Source organism: Lynx rufus, unplaced genomic scaffold, assembly GCF_022079265.1.
Source record: "Lynx rufus isolate CCGP_SWC_20201006 ecotype Redwood Valley unplaced genomic scaffold, mLynRuf1.p SCAF_17, whole genome shotgun sequence".
NCBI lineage: Eukaryota > Metazoa > Chordata > Mammalia > Carnivora > Felidae > Lynx > Lynx rufus.
The window spans coordinates 35,379,482-35,398,460 of NW_025814831.1; the positions used below are offsets into that span (position 1 = coordinate 35,379,482).

Below are 18,979 nucleotides of genomic sequence, written 5' to 3' on the forward strand. Positions count from 1 at the left end.
ATCTTCAGGGCTTTTCAGACCTGTGAATCTCACCTGTTCACCAGCTTGGGATTCCCCAATGATGAAACGATCTCCTGGGCCATCGGCAGCTGTTAGGTGAACAGAACCAAGAACAAACATCAAAATTGTCCTAAAGCAAGGAATAAGGGCCTAGTGTTGGAATTCTAAAATTTGACTCAAATGATCAGATAAGGCTTCAGGAAAGTATAATATTTTTCTGATCTCCTAGACCAGACAATATCTTTGTTACTACTGGTTTGATCTTTGGTATCCACCACTCACAAGTACCAGTAGAAGTGATCCTAATCATGTCCTTTCTTGATGTCATGGGAGATGGTCCCTGTTGCTCCATAATTTCCATACTTGTGCTTTTTGAAAAGAACTATTTCTTCTAGCCTATCCTCCTAAATAAATACCACCTTTTCTATAGGTGTGTATGTGTGATGTATGTGTACATTAGTGGATACACCTATCTATACAGATATATTACTATTTACATTCCTATTTCTGCATTTTCTAAAAATTTTAAACTATTCCTTATTTTCTTATTTATCACTTGGTCTGATTTTCATAGTAATCCAGCCAAGTAGAAAGAACATATATTCTTTTTTTTCATCTAACATTTGAAGGAAATGAGTCACAGAATGAAGAGACTTAGGTTGAACAAGTTTTGGTTAGTGGTAGAGCCAGGACTAAATCACAGTCCCTTAATTCCCAATATAGTATTTTTTTTAAAGTTTATTTATTTATTTTGAGAAAGAGAGAGAGAGAGAGAGAGAGAGAGAGAGAGAGAGAGAGAGAGAACACACATGGGAGGGGCAGAAAGAGTGAGAGGGAGAGAGAGAATCCCTAGCAAGGTCTGCTCTGTCAGCATGGGGCCTGATGCAGGGCTTGCACTCACAAACCATGAGATCATGACCTGAGCTGAAACCAGGAGTCAGATGCTTAACTGACTGGGCCACCCAGGCACCCCACAGTTTTTTTTAATAATGTGCCAAAATGCTATTTCTAAATCATGATATATAGGCAGTTCTGCATTACATTTGCTGACACACAAAAAAGTTAACACTTTCTATATCAATGTTTTAATTATATTTGCAATCATGCTAATAATGAAAAGTATTTCTTTTAAAAAGGACATATGAAATTCACTTTTTTTATGTGACTACAAAGTGGTATTTTTCTAAAGGCTTATATATAATACTGTTTATAATGAGTCACTTTTTTTTTTTTTTGGCATGGCTTTGGTTAACCTGATGTAGAGAGGAACAAGAATTAACTTTTTCTTAATGTAGTAGATGTTGTATCTTGTGCTTTATAGACTATCTTAGTTAATAAACTCTTGGCTTTCTTGTGCTTTTTAGAATCCTATTGTATTTTCAGTGTCCATTTGAAAAACATGAACAGCTTTTCTGCAATGCTATTCTTATACTGCTTTTGTGTTTAAAATTTTTTTTAAATGAACAATTTAAAATAGACATAAAACAGACATAGAATCATTGCTTCCACAATTATCATTTTAGCAATCTTATTTCATCTATCCCCTCACTTATTTTTACAGTATCTTAAAGTGAATTTTGATTTTCTTATTGAAGAAAATTAAAAAGTCAATTATCTTTCAGAATTCCACACTAACTACATCTCAAGGGTGAATAAATTTATTTTAAAGTATTTTTCTACTAGAGATATTCCTAGCTTGCAACCTATCATAAGCAACCTAGACATTTTCTCTTTTTCCCTCTTTCACAAGGGGAAGTTAATGGTGTTTTAGAGTAAAACAAAGCTGCATCTGAATCCTAGTTCTGCCTATTATTAGCCTCAGGACTTTCAGCAAATTATTAAGCCTTTCTCTAAACTTCAGTTTTCTTGTTGAAAACATCGGGATAATCATACTTTAAAAATAATATATTTTAAAGCCATTTATTCCTTTCATTCATTCATTGAATTACTACTGAGTATATTCTATGCCCTAAGTGTCATATTAGGTGGTGGAACAGAATGGAGTAAAACCAGACATGGCTTCTATTCTAATGCAATGCCAATTTACGGCAATGTTCAAATCAAATGTGGAGGTGGGCTGTAAAATAAACTTGTAAATAATCTTTTTGATGTTTTTATTTATTTTTGAGAGACAGAGAAAGCATAAGCTGGAGTGGGGCAGAGAGAGGGGGAGACAGGAACTGAAGCAGGTTCTGCGCTGAGAGCATAGAGCCTAATGTGGGGCTCGAACTCACAAGCTGTGAGATCATGACCTGAGCTGAAGTCAGACGCTTAGCTGATTGAGCCATCTAGGTGCCCGCATTTGTAAATAATTTTAAAAATCAGAATGAATAGAAATATACTTCATTGCACATGGTAAGATGAATCATATTGTTTCATGAAACACAATTTTGTTTATATATGTGTGCATATGTACATTTATATGCATTGTATGTTACATATGTTATATATTTGTGCATAATGTATTTAATATGTGTCTTTCTATGGGTGTAGTTAAAACCACTGATGTAATGGAGGAGATAGATACTAATCAGATAGTCACATTAATAAATGTATAAATGCAAATTAAGAAAATCATTCTAAAGGAAAGGAACATGATTTTATGAGAGCATGCAATGAAAGTGAGCTATACGAGAGAGTCAGGGAAAGCCACCCTGACAAAAGGATTTCTGGTGTGAATATGAAGGATGAGTGAAAGGTAAGTAGGCAGAAGGGGTGTGTGTGTGTGTGTGTGTGTGTGTGTGTGTGTGTGTGTGTGTGAAGGGGAGGGGGAAATGAGTGGAAATGCTCCATCTAAAGATCTTCACCTGTGTGCAAAGGTCTCTGGTTCATACCCTCCTTAGATCTTACACTCTAGCCACTCTCAATTTCTAGAATTGTAGCTCCCTGAGAGTACCAAGATGACTCCTACTTTAACTCCATTAATACATGCTACTTCCATTGCTTGGAGTGTCCTTTTCCTACCTGTGCTTTCTGATTAAAGACTTCTTAGTCTTTAAGACTCAGCTCAAGTGTCACCTTCTCTATGAAATCATATTTGACTCCTCTTCCTTCAAGAGTCAGCTACTTTCTCTTTTGTTTCCCCAGTGTATTCCCTAAATAACTCTAATTTATGGCTTCCTAATTATTTGCAGTTATTTGCTTATTTGTCTCAGGGGAATCCCTAGCACTTGCTGCATAATAGGTATTCAATAAATTTTCAATATGTGAAGTACTAAAAATGTTCAATAAATGAACGAGTATGGATTCTAAAAATATTTTTAGAAAGATGCATGCATAAATGAACAAATAAATAATATTTTTCAACACAAAATGCTGTATTTTGGGGGCACCTGGGTGGCTCTGTTGGCACGTGCACTCTCTCTCTCAAAAAAAAAATCCAAACTTCTGTATTTTGGATGCCTTCCATTTTCTGCTGGTCCATTTTTACAGTTTTCAAATGTGAGTCAATGTTCACCATCTATTTAGAATGTTTAAAAAGACTGCTCTGCTTAATTTTATATAATAACTTAGATTATGTTGCTATTCTGTCTAGCATAGTGCCTAGCTCATCATTGATTTTCAATAAATATTTGTTAAAAGAATAAAGAAATGAATTTGGCATTTCCATAATACTTAGGGGGAAAGTTTGTAAACTGATTTGTACATATTAGAATTATGTTTTCAAAATTTTCTTGAATAATTTCATAAATGTGTATACTTTATTTCTTCAGTGAGATTATGAGCTTCTAAGAGACAGGGATCACTTCTTTTGTTTCTTTTTCGAAACCCTCTGCTCTTCAACTTTCTTCCTGTCTTCTGTTCCTCCACATGTGCAAATACACCTACACTGAAAATGCCTTATATCAATGTTGTACACAAATGCTCCAAATAAATGTCACTGAATAATGAGCCTGCAATAGAGTGTTAAGAAGGCCAACAACTGAAAGAGCCTTTAAATGATTCTAAGCTGCAGGAAAGGGGCACTGACTGTGCAGAGAATACGTGCTCACTTAAGCTATGTTCTTCACCTTGCCCTGAAAATTTCTATCTGGGAAACATGTCTCTATATTGCTAGCTAAAGAAGGCTCAGTCAAACCACATTATAGAAGGTTCTTGGTGGCAAGAGAGCAGTTGCTTTTATTATTTCTTTTATAAGAGTGCTTCTCAACCCTTCAAGTGTGCACAAATCACCTGCAGATCTTGTTAGAATGCAGATTTCTGATTTAGTAGGTCTGGGACAGGGCTTGAGGTTCTACATTCCTAACAAGCTGATGCGATTAGAGCTCATTCCTGAACTACCTTTTTGAGGAGCAGGGCACTCTAAGACTGAACTGAATATAGACAAATTCAGACTTAGAGAAAATGTAAGGAATAAAAACTAGTGAAGTACAACAGAAATCCTGATTTTATATTATCATGAAGGCTCACTATTTCTTATAAAGACAAAAATAATGATTGATCTAACTTGCTGATATTTATTTCAAAATATCTATTAAAGAGACAGGTGAAAAAAGGTGCCATTTTCAAGATGAATTCTATAAGCTTGGGTGGGAAGGAGCAGAAGTGGAGGTCTGCTGGCATGTGATCCTAAAGCTTGTAACTAAGTAAGCAAGCCACAATATGCCATTAGCAAAACATGCATGGATTCCAAGGATTTCTGGAGAGGCTTAGAACTCCGCTCCTCTATATTCAGACTTTTTTGTTAGTAAGTTATTTTTCTTTTTTGTAACTGTAGAATTTAATTTGAAGGAAGTGATAAAAGTCATATAAATCAAATCCTAAAAGCAAATGTATTATACAACTGATTCATAATACTTCAGTGCTAGATCCTGACATTGTTCCCACTTCCATCTTCCTTTTTACATTTTTTTTTTAACATTTATTTATTTTTGAGACAGAGAGAGACAGAGCATGAACGGGGGAGGGGCAGAGAGAGAGGGAGACACAGAATCGGAAGCAGGCTCCAGGCTCTGAGCCATCAGCCCAGAGTCTGACACGGGGCTCGAACTCACGGACCACGAGATCGTGACCTGAGCTGAAGTCGGACGCTCAACAGACTGAGCCACTCAGGCGCCCCACCACCTTCCTTTTTTAATGTCCAGAAAACACTTTTAGTCTTCTTCGCCTGTTTATTTGAAGATTTTCAATGATATCATTTAAAAATGGATACCATTAGTTAACTATTCATTGTGGCAATGTATAGAATATGATCTTCCCGAGCCATCTGCTATAGAACAATTCTTCATTTTCATTTTCCAGCCATATGTGAACTCTCTTTAAGCCTCTTGAAACACTTTATAGCTATTCATTAGTTTTCAATAATAAAGAGTTTCAACCTTTTCGTGTTAGGGCTGAATAAACTGAGGCTATAGAGATAGCATATGTTCAGAGGTCCTAGGAAATATCGTTGACAGACAAATAAGGCAGAGGGATTAAGAAACTGATTATAGAACCACACTAAGACTGGATGATAGGCAGCAGGATAATAGCATTTATGTATATACTAAAATTAAGATTATAGAAAGTGCTGGGGGGCAAGGGAAGGTGACAAGACTAGCACAGCAAGATTAATACTTTTTGCAATCATACTGAAGGATTAAATCAAGTGAGTTGTTTGGAATTTTAAATCTGTGGCTTTTTCTTAGGGAAAGCAGGAAGTTAAGGGTAGGACAGGTGAGTGAGAAAAGATTTTATATTCTTTACCATCATCTTCCTGGAAAAAAAAATGCTCATTTATTGTTAGTATTGTGAAAAGAGATACTATATCCTTAAATACAGTATTTTAGGCTTTTTGGAACTGACTAAAATTAATTAATCTGAATATCTCTCTGCTCACTTGAGTAATACTCCCACATCATAAGGCCCTCTTCTTTATCCAGAGTGACGTATAGTGGAAAGCAGTAAGTTATTAAATGGAAAACCAGCTGTGGCCAGAGATTTAGATGGGAGAAATAGAAACCTTAGAACATGGCTTTCCCGAAAGAACAAGACTAGCTCTGAATCAAAAAGGTTATACTGAATTTTCGTATGCATTTTAACCCACTGGAAGTACAGTGAAGTCTTAATGGTGGCTGGGTAGGCAGTGACATAAAGGGTAATTTTAAAATGTTCTTTTTCATTTTCTGTATTTTTCATATGCATGTATTTCAATCAGGATGTAAAAAAGAAAAAAAACCTTTCAAATTTACTTTACCCAAATGGCAAAAATTTTTCGTATCCTTCCAGAATTGTTACACATGATTCTTAAAATAATTAGTGGCTTGTTCTTTCTTTTGCCTTTTTCTAAATCATCTCTGTAAAACAAGTTCTGAAGGGATAAGCCTTTCAAATAGAAAATTTTCAAGAAAGCTGAACGTGGTATTCTGAGGTACTTCTGCCTTCACGAACATCTCCAAGAAAACTGAGAAGACAGGCATCGGCATCTCTACAGGAAGGCAGAAATGCATCAAGATGATTAGCTTAATTCGTGTGAAGAGAGAAACAGCTCTTCAAAAATACGAATAAAAATACCAGATCAATCCTAATTGGTAACATGCTACTTTAATTTTCTTTTCTCTGCTTTTATCTTTCAAATTCACCCCATTCTTGGGGTGATTGTTAAGGCTTGAGCCTGGCACCTTCCCCTTCTGCCTGAGCCCAAAATAAATCTCTCCCTTTCTCTTTAACGACGACGACGACGACGACGTCTCGACTACTCACTCCATCCTGAATACAGTTTTAGGTTTATCATGTTACTTGTCTTCCTGTTATATCATCATCCCTTGATTCCTGCAGTCTTTAAACTTTATTCTTTTTTTTTTAAAGTTCTTTGTTTCAGTTTCTTTCTTTTAAAAAAAAATTTTTTTTAACGTTTATTTATTTTTGAGACAGAGAGAGATAGAGCATGAACGGGGTGGGTCAGAGAGAGAGGGAGACACAGAATCCGAAACAGGATCCAGGTTCTGAGCTGTCAGCACAGAGCCTGACGCGGGGCTTGAACTCACTGGCCGTGAGATCGTGACCTGAGCTGAAGTCGGACGCTCAGCTGACTGAGCCACCCAGGCGCCCCTATTCTTTTTTTTTTTTTTAAAAGTTGTCCCTATTTGTTATTTGCTTAGTCATTTTTTACTGTCTTGATTTGCAACCCACATACCTTAAAGCAAGTGATCCTCCAACTGGTTTGGAGTTTTATGCCACATGTTTCTGAAGGATATTGGCTAATGCTTAGTGATCCAGAGCAAGTTAGCAACCTCTTTACACCTACAGGGTTAGCAATGCTCACTGGTGCCACTGGGTATTACTGGAAGGCCTAAGGCAAAGGCAGAGGAGAAGAAAAAAGGGAGAATAAAGGGAGTGGGGAGACAGGAACGGGAGTAAAGGAAGACAGGGGTGGAGAGAAGAAGGTACACGAAGTAGAGTGGTAGAGAGCCACAACAATAGCCTCAAGGATATTCTTTACCAAACACTGCCTGTGGCGAGTGTTCTAACACAGAAACTAGGACCATGCCTCTTCGTTTACTGATATCTTCTGTTGCCTTAATTATGATGTTGGTATATATACATAGACACATCAAACACTCTTAGTTTGAGATTGAACCTTATCCACAATGGTTATCTGTTATGTATTATGTCTCTGTTACATATTCTGTATCTTAGAGATAGCTACACTACCAACACTTCACAGGAAACACATAATGAATCACGAGCATGATAGTTTGTTAAACCTTTTATATTGTGAGATGTTATTTTAGATGGTTTGTATGTGTGTGCATGCGTGTGTGCGCACACGTGTGTGTGTGTGTGTGTGTGTGTATGCATGTGAAATAACTAAAACACCACCACTTCAAATCAAAAGAAAAAATAAGATACCGAAAGGAAATTTTAAGTAAAATTTCTTTAGTAGATTCTATAGTAGCAGAAAGGCTCTTTTGAGGCTCATGTGGGCTAATCACTCTTTCTGGCAACTAGAAAAGCTAAGAGCATAATTTCTTTTTATTGAGCTGTTGCTAACTCATGTAAAAATCACAGAACAACATTCTGTTTGAGAATAATTCTGCCTCCAATAATTTATTTTCTCACTTTCTCCTATATTATATTATCAAGAATGTAAAAAATACTTTCTTATCCCTTTGGTATTTCATCTGCTATAGTTGTTTGTTCTACTCTGGAAGTAAGAATTCCTTGTCATTTTACAGTAATCCTATATGGCTACCAATTATAAATTCAAAACAGAACTGACATTTTAGTTGGAGAATAAGAAGCAACAAGAGCCAATGAGGCTATCAGAAGATTGAACTAATTTTCTTTCTGGACAATATTCATTATAATAAGCACTGTAGAAGGAATACATTTGGAAGAAAAAAAGTCCTAAGAGCTGCCAGGGATTTGTTATTCAGGTTCTCAGAAATACTCTCCTTTAGTGGGATCAAGCTGAATGAGGTACATCTAAGATAGTATTCCTGTGAAGGAATACACTGGTAGGAATTAATCTCTCCACCACTTTATTTACGTAGAATATGAGAACAATTCAGATAAATGTTACCTTTCTTTCCAGAGATGATCTAAGGAAATGTGATTATACTAATGATAGTGATAATAATAATTACCATTATCAAACGTTTAAAAAAACAATTATTGTGTGCTTGTTTTTGGTGCCAGATACTTTACTAAGGCTTTCTAGGGTCTCATTTAATTCTCATAACAACTTGTTGGGGGTAAGTATTTTTATAATTATCATCATGGAGAAAACTGAAGCTCAAAAAGTTTAGGTAATTTGCTCAAAGTTACATAGATAGAATCGGTACTTGAAACCAGATTAACTCTGACTTTGCTTTTCAAAGCCCATAACCTTAACCATTTGCTATGTTGTCTCCAACACAAAAAGATACTGCTAAGAGATAGTGATGGAACATGGAGGAGATTAATGAATATATTTAATTATAAAAAAGAGGAAATTTTTTTAATGGCTAGATGGAGTAAAAGCAACAACAACAAACAAGTAAGAGACTTCATAAAGGACCATTAAAAGGGAACCTGTCTTCACAGCTCTAGTCAACTGGGAAATGTTTTTAGACATTTCTTCAATGATATCAGCCTTGAGTTAATAACCAATAATAGTTTCTAAGTAATTCACTTGCATTTTCATTTTGGGTTCTTAGATTAGACTTTAAGCAGGCAACTGCTATTTAGTATTTTGCTTTTAACCTTTATGCAATCTCAGGCAACTCCAAAGGTATAAATTGCTGGTACGATGTAAGGTTTCAGAGCGTTGAAATCCAGTTCTTCCAGGGAACCGTGCTTGCTTTTTAAGAAGCCCTTAATAATGTCTGGGTTTAAAGCAGAAGAAAAGACCACCCTACATTATCTCTGTGCTGGAAATCTGCTCTTCTTTCTTGGACCACATAGTTTTCAACTAGAAAACATCTGGAAAACTTCTAGACCAAGACTGTCTGCTACCAGTATGTGTAGAGGTCAGAAGAATAAATTATAGTATAGAGTTTCAATCAATCTCCACATATTTATTTGTCAACAAGCATTTTCAGGTAACTATAATACTTTCACTGAAAAGTTTTAATCCAGATTGTTATCCGTGATTGAATTATTTTGATAACCAAGGGGGAAACAAATGTAAAACTCCCTGGGTGCCTCGGCTGAGTCAAAAATCTGAAGGAAAAAAAATACAGTGTATGATGATACTCAAAAACCCCAAAATATTTACCTCGGACAGCATAGCCATCTTTTACTGATGCTGGAAAGGGGGGTAGGTTGTCTTTTGCATACACATCTTGAGCAAGGACTCGCCCCATTCCATCTGAAAAAAGAGAATATAAGAAAAATATGGATGTTGAGAGTAATCGGTTAAACAGGCAGTCATAAACAAGGTAGGTATGTGTGCCTGTCTGACAAGGCTTGTATATGGGCTCAGTTAGACCTCCTGATTTTTATCCCAAGGAGTTGGAGACAGAAGGAAAAGATGTATCCTTATGTCTGAAATGAAAGATTAGATTCAGTCAATTAATAGTTATGCTTGCAGAGATTATCTGAATATGAGTGGCTACACAGTCATCAAAGATGTATTGAGTTTGATGTGTCATTAATCCTTTAACTACCCAAAGATGATTTTCTTTAAAAACCCAATTCTTAAACATTTTCTATTCATTTACCCAGTAATTTCACTTCTAGAAATCTATCCTAAGAAAACAGATAAATGTTTATGCACATATTTATTTCAGTTACTTATATTAGTAAGAAAAGGAAAGAAATAAAAAGGTCAATAATATAGAAATTTAAATACACAATGGTCTATTTTTATGATAAAATATTATGCAAACTAAAGTAATATTTATGAAGAATATTCACTGGCCAGGAAAATTTTTATGACATATGTTTAAAACACATGCAGAACTATACATGTAGTATATAATCTTAACTCTGTTAACATAGATGTGTACATGTCAATAGAAAAAGAGAAAGGCATATATGAAAATGTAATGCATTTGTTATTTTAGTATGTTTAGAATTATGTATGATTTTTATTCCCTTTGCTATACTTTTCTGAAAATTTCCAAGTTTTCTACAATGATCATATGCTGTTTTTACATTAAGCAAGTTTTTTTTTTCTTACGAAAAGTAAAGAAAAGGAATTTTAGCCTTTGATTTTTGGCTTTATTAACCAAAAAAATTATTGACTCTAAGCAGAGGGACAGTAAACTGCCTTGTGAAATGACTATTCAAACCACTCTGGATAATAATCATTTTTAGATAGAGCTTAGGAATTTGAACCAGTGCCAATAAAAATAAGAGTTTCAAGAGTCATGACCAATTCCTTAAATCTTCTAGTCAGAATCTGTCTTATTATTTCAAAGAAGCAAAGGAATAATAGGAAGTGGAAATGGAAGAAGAGGGGGAGGGAACACATCAAGCTTGTCCCTAGAGACTGTAAGTAATATAGGACTTGATTTACAGGAGATGTTTGTATAATTTAGAAAACTCCATTGCTTCCAGAGCTGAATGGGTGTCTTTGTTTGTTTTTTGTTTTTGGCTTTGTAGGGCCTCTGATTTCCAGATCCCAGGATCTAGAAATAAGTACAGAGAGATTTTTCATTTTGTATTCTGATCTACAGTGACAGTGATATTAACTCTTTCCTTTTAGGGAGGTGACAGATGAATTGGAAGGGGAAAATTCTTAGCCATTTTTAGCTTCAGATATTCCTAGAAGGTTGTAGCTATTCTGGACATATCCTGAAGCTACTGACCTATATTTAGTAAGACCAAGGAAGTGGTGAAACCAGAGAGTCTAGTTTGTATTCACTTATACACTATAAACTACCAAATGAACCTGATGGTGAGCCCCATGGCATTTGACAGGATCACAATAAACTTCTGGGGTGGCTCCTTGCCTGGAACTAATCTGGCCTAGGGTAGTTCATGAAAATGTAAGTTATACACTAGCTCAGATTCTAAGAGAATGACTTTGCTGGGATTATGAATAGCTCAGTAAAGGTAATAGTTAATATTCAAAGATAGTACAAGGAGATTAAGAAGTATAAACTTCCAGTTACAAAATAACCGGTTCTCCTGGGTCTCCAGCTTGCAGATGGCATATCCTGAGACTTCTCAGCATCCATAATCATGTGAGCCAATTCCTCCTAATAAATCCCTCTCCCTCCCCCCCATATATACACACACACATATATGTATATGTATATATATATATATGTATATATGTATATGTATATATAAATATATATATCCTATCGGTTCTGTTTCTCTGGACAGCCTTAACTAATTCAAATGGAATAGAACAGACCCTTATCTTCCACTATATATAAAAATTAACTCAAAATGGATTAAAGAACTACATATAAAACCTAAAACTATATCACTCTTAGAAGAAAAGATGGACGAAAAGCTTTATGACATTGGGTTTGGCAATGGTTTTTTTAATAATGGTGATGAATACATAAAATGTTTTATATTTTTCAAACATTTTCTGATTTTATATTGAAACATTTCTCCCAATAATCTAAGTGGGCCTCACATTTTTAAGAAGCTTTTATTTAAATTCCAATCAGTTAACATACAGTGTTAATATTAGTTTCAAGTGTACAGTATAGTGATTCAACCCATTCATCACCTGGAGCTCATGACAACAAGTTGACCCTTTCACCTAATTTTTAAAATTTTATTTTTTATAATTTTTTTAATGTTCATTTATTTTTGAGAGAGAGACACACAGAGTGCAAGTTGGGGAGGGGCAGAGAGAGACAGGGAGACACAGAATTCGAAGCAGGCTGCAGGTTCTGATCGGTCAGCACAGAGCCTGATGCAGGGCTCGAACTCACGAACTCGATCTCGAACTGTGAGATCATGACCTGAGCCAAAGTTGTACGCTTAACCAACTGAGCCACCCAGGTGCCCCTCCCTTTCACCTATTTAACCCATTCCCCCTACCCACTTCCCTTCTGGTAACTATCAGTTTGTTCTCTATATATAAGAGTCTATTTCTTGGTTTTGGCAATGATTTCTTGAGTATGACACCAAAGGGTAGGCAACTAAAGCAAACATAGACAAATGGAGTTACATCAAACTTAAAAACTTTTGTGCATCACTACTGGGTATTTACCCCCCAAAATACAAAAACTATTTCCAAGGGATACATGCACCCTTATGTGTATTGCAGCATTATTTATAATAGCCAAATTATGGAAGCAGCTCATATGTCCACTGAATGATGAACGGATAAAGAAGATGTGGTATATATATGTGTGTGTGTGTATACATACATACAATGGAATATTATTCAGCCATAAAAAGAATGACATCTTGCCATTTTCAACAATATGGATGGAGCTAGAGAGTGTAATGCTAAGTGAAATAAGTCAGTTGGAAAAAGACAAATAATATGTGATTTCACTCATATGTGGAATTTAAGCAACAAAACAAATGAACAAAGGGGAAAAAAAAGAGAGACAAACCAAGAAACAGACTCTTAACTATAGAGAACAAACTGAAGGTTACCAGAGGGGAGGTAGATGGGGGGATGGGTGAAATAGGTGATGGGGATTAAAGAGTACACTTACCAGGATGAGCACTGCATAATACATGGCATTGTTGAATCACTATATTGTATACCTGAAACTAACATAATACTCTGTGTTAACTATACTGGAATTAAAATAAAAAACTTAAAAAAAGATTATATCGGAAAAAAAACTTCCGTGCATTAAAGGACATAATCAACACAGTGAAAAGGTAATTGATGGAATGGAAGAATATATTTGCAAATCTGATAAATGGCTAATGTCCTGAATATATAAAGAACTCTTATAACTCAGCAACAAAAAGATCAAGTAACCCAACTAAAAATGGGCAAAAAACTTGAGCAGATGTTTCCCCAAAAATGGTATACAAATAGTCAGCAAGCATATGAAAAGATGCTCAACATCACTAATCATCAGAGAAATGCAAATCAAAACCAGAATGAGATATCACCTCACACCTATTAGGATGGCTACTATAAAAAAAAAAAACCCCAAAATAACAAGTGTTGATGAGAATGTGGAGAAATTGGAACCCTCATACACTCTTGGTAGGATTGTAAAATAGTGCAACCACCATGGAAAACCATAAGAACGTTTCTCAAAAAATTAAAAATAGAACTACTATATGATCCATCAATTCTCCTTCTGAGTATGTATCCAAAAGAATTTAAAGCAGGGTCTCAAAGAGATATTTTCACACCCATATTCATAGTAGCAATATTCATAACAGTCAAGAGGTAGAAGCAGCCCGAACGTCCATCAATGGATGAATGGATAAACAAAATGTGGTGTATATCTCTATACACTGTGACATGATACAATATGGACTGACCTTGAAGACATTATGCAAAGTAAAATAAATCAGCCACAAAAAGACAACATTATTCCGCTTATATGAGGTATTAAGTAGTCAAATTCTTAGAAACAGAAAGTAGAATGGTGGTTACCAGGGGTTGAGATGAGGGGGAAAAGTAGAGTTATTTAATGGGTATAGAGGCTTAGGTATCCAGTATGAAAAAGTTCTGGAGATATGTTTCACAACAGTGTGAATATACCTAATGTCACAGAATTATACAATTAATAATGGTTAAGATGGTAAATTTTATGTTAATGTTTTTTAATACAATAAAAAAAGGAATGAAGTACTGATACATACTACAACATGGATAGATCTTGAAAATACTAAGTAGAAGAACCCAGTTACAAAAGACCACATATTATATGATCCCATTATATAAAATGTTCAGAATAGGTAAACCTATAGTAGCAAGTAGACTAGTAGTTGCTTAGGGCTGGATGGGGGTGACAAGGGAAGAGGAGGAAGCTAATGAGGATGGGGTTCTTTTTGACATGATGAAAATGTTCTAAAATTGACTGTGGTGATGGTTGTACCTATCTATGAATATACTAAAAACCCTTGAACTATATACTTTAAGTGGGTGAATTATATAACATATGAGTTATATCTCAATAAAGGGCAAGGATAATAGATGTTTTTAAAAATAAGAATATTTACCTCATTTGAACATGTAACTATATTTAGAAGAGCCAAGAAAAGTCATTATTTGTAGCATACATATACCATCTAGTCTTTAGAGACCTTCAAGAATCATGGAAAGAAAAATAAAACATTTCATCTGGAAAGAAAGAACTGCCTCATATTTAGTTAAGGGTATAATAACATATATAATTAACCATCTTTTTATTTTGGACTCATGCTAAATACAGAGGTTACTATCTTTAATTAAGGTAAATTTGATCCCTACTGGATTTGTTCTGATTTTGGAGTTGATATCAAATTAACAACAGAGATAAAATTTCTTCAAAGAGAAAAACATGCATTACCTCAAATTTTTGTCTAAAAACCTAGGGCAAGGGAAAGGATTGGGAGAAAAATAGGCAGTTGATTGAAAAATGGTCTAGGCTACCAGCTGGCAGAAGATACGAGAGAACAGAAGGAATATATATCAGACACACCTCTCAGCTACAAAAGAAACTCTACCCACATCTCTCAGGAGGGTTCAGGACTAAATAATTGATAGCTTTTTCAATCAGTCAATATTAGACTTCACTCATTATGTGACCAGATGATCTATTTGGGAACTTAAAGAGTATACAGTAGTGCTGCAAATCACATGGGATATTCTTACATACACTTACCTACATGTTAAATTGTCCCTTCTCTTTGCCCATAGGTGGAGCCCAAGTATTAATGTTGAATAAACTTTGGGCTTGTGATGTTAGAAAAGGAGTCTCAGCCTTCAAACTTGAATTGGAACCAGGCAGGAGTAACTTCTCAAGTAGGTATTATGACTGTTTTAAGTTTATCATTTGGTAAAGAAGCCACAGTGAGCAGCTGAAGCTGTGCAAAATATATGATTTCAGGAAGACCTGAGCAAAATTCCTTTTTCCCATTCTCTCCAGTCCAATGAGAGCTCCATTTATAATAAGCAAAACAGTTTCCCCAATATATAATTAATATAACTAATATGCTTTCTTAGGAATATTTGGTGGTGGGAGTTTACAACCTTCACAGTCTGCAGTGAGCATTTCAGTTGTAGAAAGTTAGGTGGTGTGCCAAGAAGTTATGGTCCTGTATATTCAGAATCTGAGGACATAATATCCATTCTGTTCTACCATTCCCCCCACACAGTATTCTCTAAGTTCTATATAATAAAGAACATATAAAATTTGATAAAGATGAAGATGATAACAAATGCAAATTTCTAGATTCTGTGGAGATCAAAAATTTTAAAGGTAGGGCTATGTATCACTGGGGACGCTTGTCCATATATACAATTAAGTAATCAAGAGGTTGATAAGAAGAAAGGAATGGAAAAGATTAGTTGATGATTTACACTGTTTTGTGTAGTATGCTTGGTTATAAGGTGATAGAATTTTTATGTAGTCAGCAAGATACTTATATACAAGTCAGCTTCCCAAATAATAGTAGTCATAAACAAATTCTCTACTCTTTGGAGTGCTAGCTTTTTTACACTGGGATGACTGGCCTAAAAATATCTTCAGAAAGAGTCTTTACAGATTAAAATGGTTGACAATGGACATATATAGAAGGAAATCAAAACAGAGAGCTATTTATAAAGTTGAGTATGATTTGTAAGCATTGAATCCAAATGTATTATCTAAATGGTAAAAGTAGTATATTTAATTTCTTTGGATGGACATTTATTCTGGCCCAGATTTTATATATATATATAATTTATATATATATATATAATTTATATATACAATTTATATATATATATATATATATATATATATATATATATATATATATATAAATCTAAATTTAGATGTCTAAATTTAGGTGTCTAACTTAAGATGTTAGGATACCCAAATGACTTTTGGATATAAGAAGGAAAAGCATCTTAATTTTTCAAAGTCACTTATTGAAATGATTTCACAGCTGTAAAGTTCACTGTGTTGTTAGTTCTAAGAAGGCTGTGGAGGAAGTCAAGGGGCAACTCTGAGTTCAGTGGTCTGGGAAATTGATTCCTTGTCCTCACTTTGGTTAAGATCTATCATATTCATAGAACTTATCATAAAGATCATGATTCATAGCATAAAACTATCAGTTTTATGAATCAGGAGTATAGGAAGAATGTGGCAGATAACAGAAGGCTGAAGAGAAAATATATTGTCTAAGACTTCCTCTTATAAAACATGGATATAAATCAGTTTGCTGTTGATTATAAATTCCTCAAAAGCTTACTTAAGTTCATTGTGACAGCACTGATACTGCAACATTTAAAAACCACCATCCCATCCAATCTAGTGAGAGGCTACTGAAGGATACTTTTGACTTAATGGCTATCCATTGTAGTCACCAAAACAGTTGAGAAGGCAGGTTTGATACCATATGCTTACTCAGGCCAAATGACTGTTGGTAGGAACGATATTATTTATTTATTTATTTTTAAATTTTTATTTAAATCCAAGTTAGTTAACATATAGTGTAGTAATGGCTTCAGGAGAATTCAGGGATTCATCACTTACACATAACATCCAGTGCGCATCCCAACAAGTGCCCTCCTTAATGCCCATCACTCATTTTCCCCTCTCTCCACCCAATACCCCTCCAGCAACCTTCAGTTTGTTATGGTTTGCCTCCCTCTCTGTTTTTACCTTATTTTTATTGGTAGGAACAATATTAGATATTAGTTAAGGCTAGGGATTAAGAGGAAAGGTGAAGCATATGAAGATTTGAGTTGTTACAGCATTAAAAAAGAACCTTAAAATGAAGTAAAGCATATGTACAGAAGGCTTCTTGATTATTTAACAGATACTAAATATTTAACATGGTGGATCCCCTCCAACCTATCCCAATATAATTTATTCTCCATATATTCACTATATATTTGAAAGACTGGACAACATTTTGGTACACTATAGATCTCATTTATGCATTATAGTCTTCATTTATGTGAAAGTTTCATGTATAAACTGAAAAGGAGTGAATGATTGAGAGGTGAATATCCCTATGATGAAAGCAAGTACATTAATTACTCTCTAGTTACTCCAGAAGTCATGGTTATGGAGTAGTACAATGAAAATCTCTATGCTTTAAAAATATACAGCTTGTTCAAAGGGGCATTATGTTGTGTATTTGTATTTTTTCATCTAGGGATGCTCATTACCTGCCAAAGCAATGAGTAAGGACAAATATTATGTTATGGTTCTTATGTCATAAAATAAAAATAAGCTTTGTGCAAAGTTACAGAATTTGGAATAAATGCAAGTGTTATGATTACCAGAAATGATTGTCATGATTTAGCAATAAAAAAAGATGCAATGCAATTGGTAACAAATTAATTCTTAAGTTGTATTGTGGTTTCATGATATCTATTTTATTACTGAGTATGATAACCCACATCTGTGTCACCTATATTCATTTCTATATGTAAAATATTAAGTTTTAAAAATAACAACTGTGTAACTGTAAAAAGCATTTAACTTGACTCAAATAAAAAAGTTTAGGAGAAGTACTTAAAAAATATATATAAAGTGTTCTTAAGGTCACAGAAAATGTTTCAGTTGAGAGTAAGTGCTCACTTCTTTTAGTACTTAATCATGGAAACTTTGCCACACCCAGGTCAAATAAATAGGGTGTCACTGGTAAATGGGTAGCACTTAAGTCCAAGGGGTGAATTTGATGGTTAGGATTTGGTACAAGTAAATAAACAAAATGTTTTTTGTATAGTTTGAACTATTTAAACTTTTCTTTATTGGTAATTTCTCAATCACTGTCCTAGAAATTGTCAAGTGCTCCACAGGAAAAAAGAATTTTTTTACTCTAATTTCCATAATTTTGAACTACATATCCTACTATACTAAAAATTATTTCTAATTTTTTCAACATTGGTCCTCTATCAGGATATTGCCATGGTTATTAAAAGAAAGGGGGTGCCTGGATGGCTCACTTGGTTAAGTGTCCCACTCTTGATTTTGGCTCAGGTCATGATCTCATTGTTGTGAGATCCAGACCTGTCTCAGGCTCCATGCTAAGCATGGAGCCTGCTTGGGATTCTCTCTCTCCCTCTCTCTCTCTCTCCCTGCCCCTCCCCCACTGGCATGCGCTCCTGTGTGTTCTTTCCCTCATAATAAACATTTGAAGAAAAATTCATTAAAAAAAGAAAGGCAAAATATGCAAGAAGTATTTTATAAAAAGAAAAAAATACATGATAAAATAAAGCTCCTAGATGGAATGCAAGAAGAAATAAATAATAAAATTACCAACTATGATATTGACTTTCAAAAATTACTGGTGGCTTGGGGTGTCTGGGTGGCTCAGTCAGTTAAATATCTGACTTTGGCTCTCTTTCTCTCTCTCAAAAATAAATAAACATTAAAAAATTCTAATTTTGTTCCATTTTAATGGAAACATTTTGCCATTGCTTGTATTCTGAATCATAATGGTTTTTTTGGAGTATACCATTTTCTTTTTCTTTTAATAT

At 34.6% G+C, this 18,979-nt stretch overlaps 1 protein-coding gene across 8 annotated transcripts in view; it reads right to left on the reverse strand.

The window, feature by feature from the left end:
• The window catches only part of GPHN (gephyrin), a 622,612-nt gene that overhangs the window by 82,173 nt on the left and 521,460 nt on the right, over positions 1–18,979 (reverse strand). For all 8 annotated transcript variants that reach the window (XM_047079492.1, XM_047079490.1, XM_047079491.1 and 5 more), the window contains 2 exons: positions 9,680–9,772; positions 34–89 (listed from right to left, as the gene is read on the reverse strand). In XM_047079492.1, coding sequence (XP_046935448.1) covers positions 34–89; positions 9,680–9,772 — 149 coding nt within the window. The remainder of the gene's footprint in view (positions 1–33; positions 90–9,679; positions 9,773–18,979) is intronic.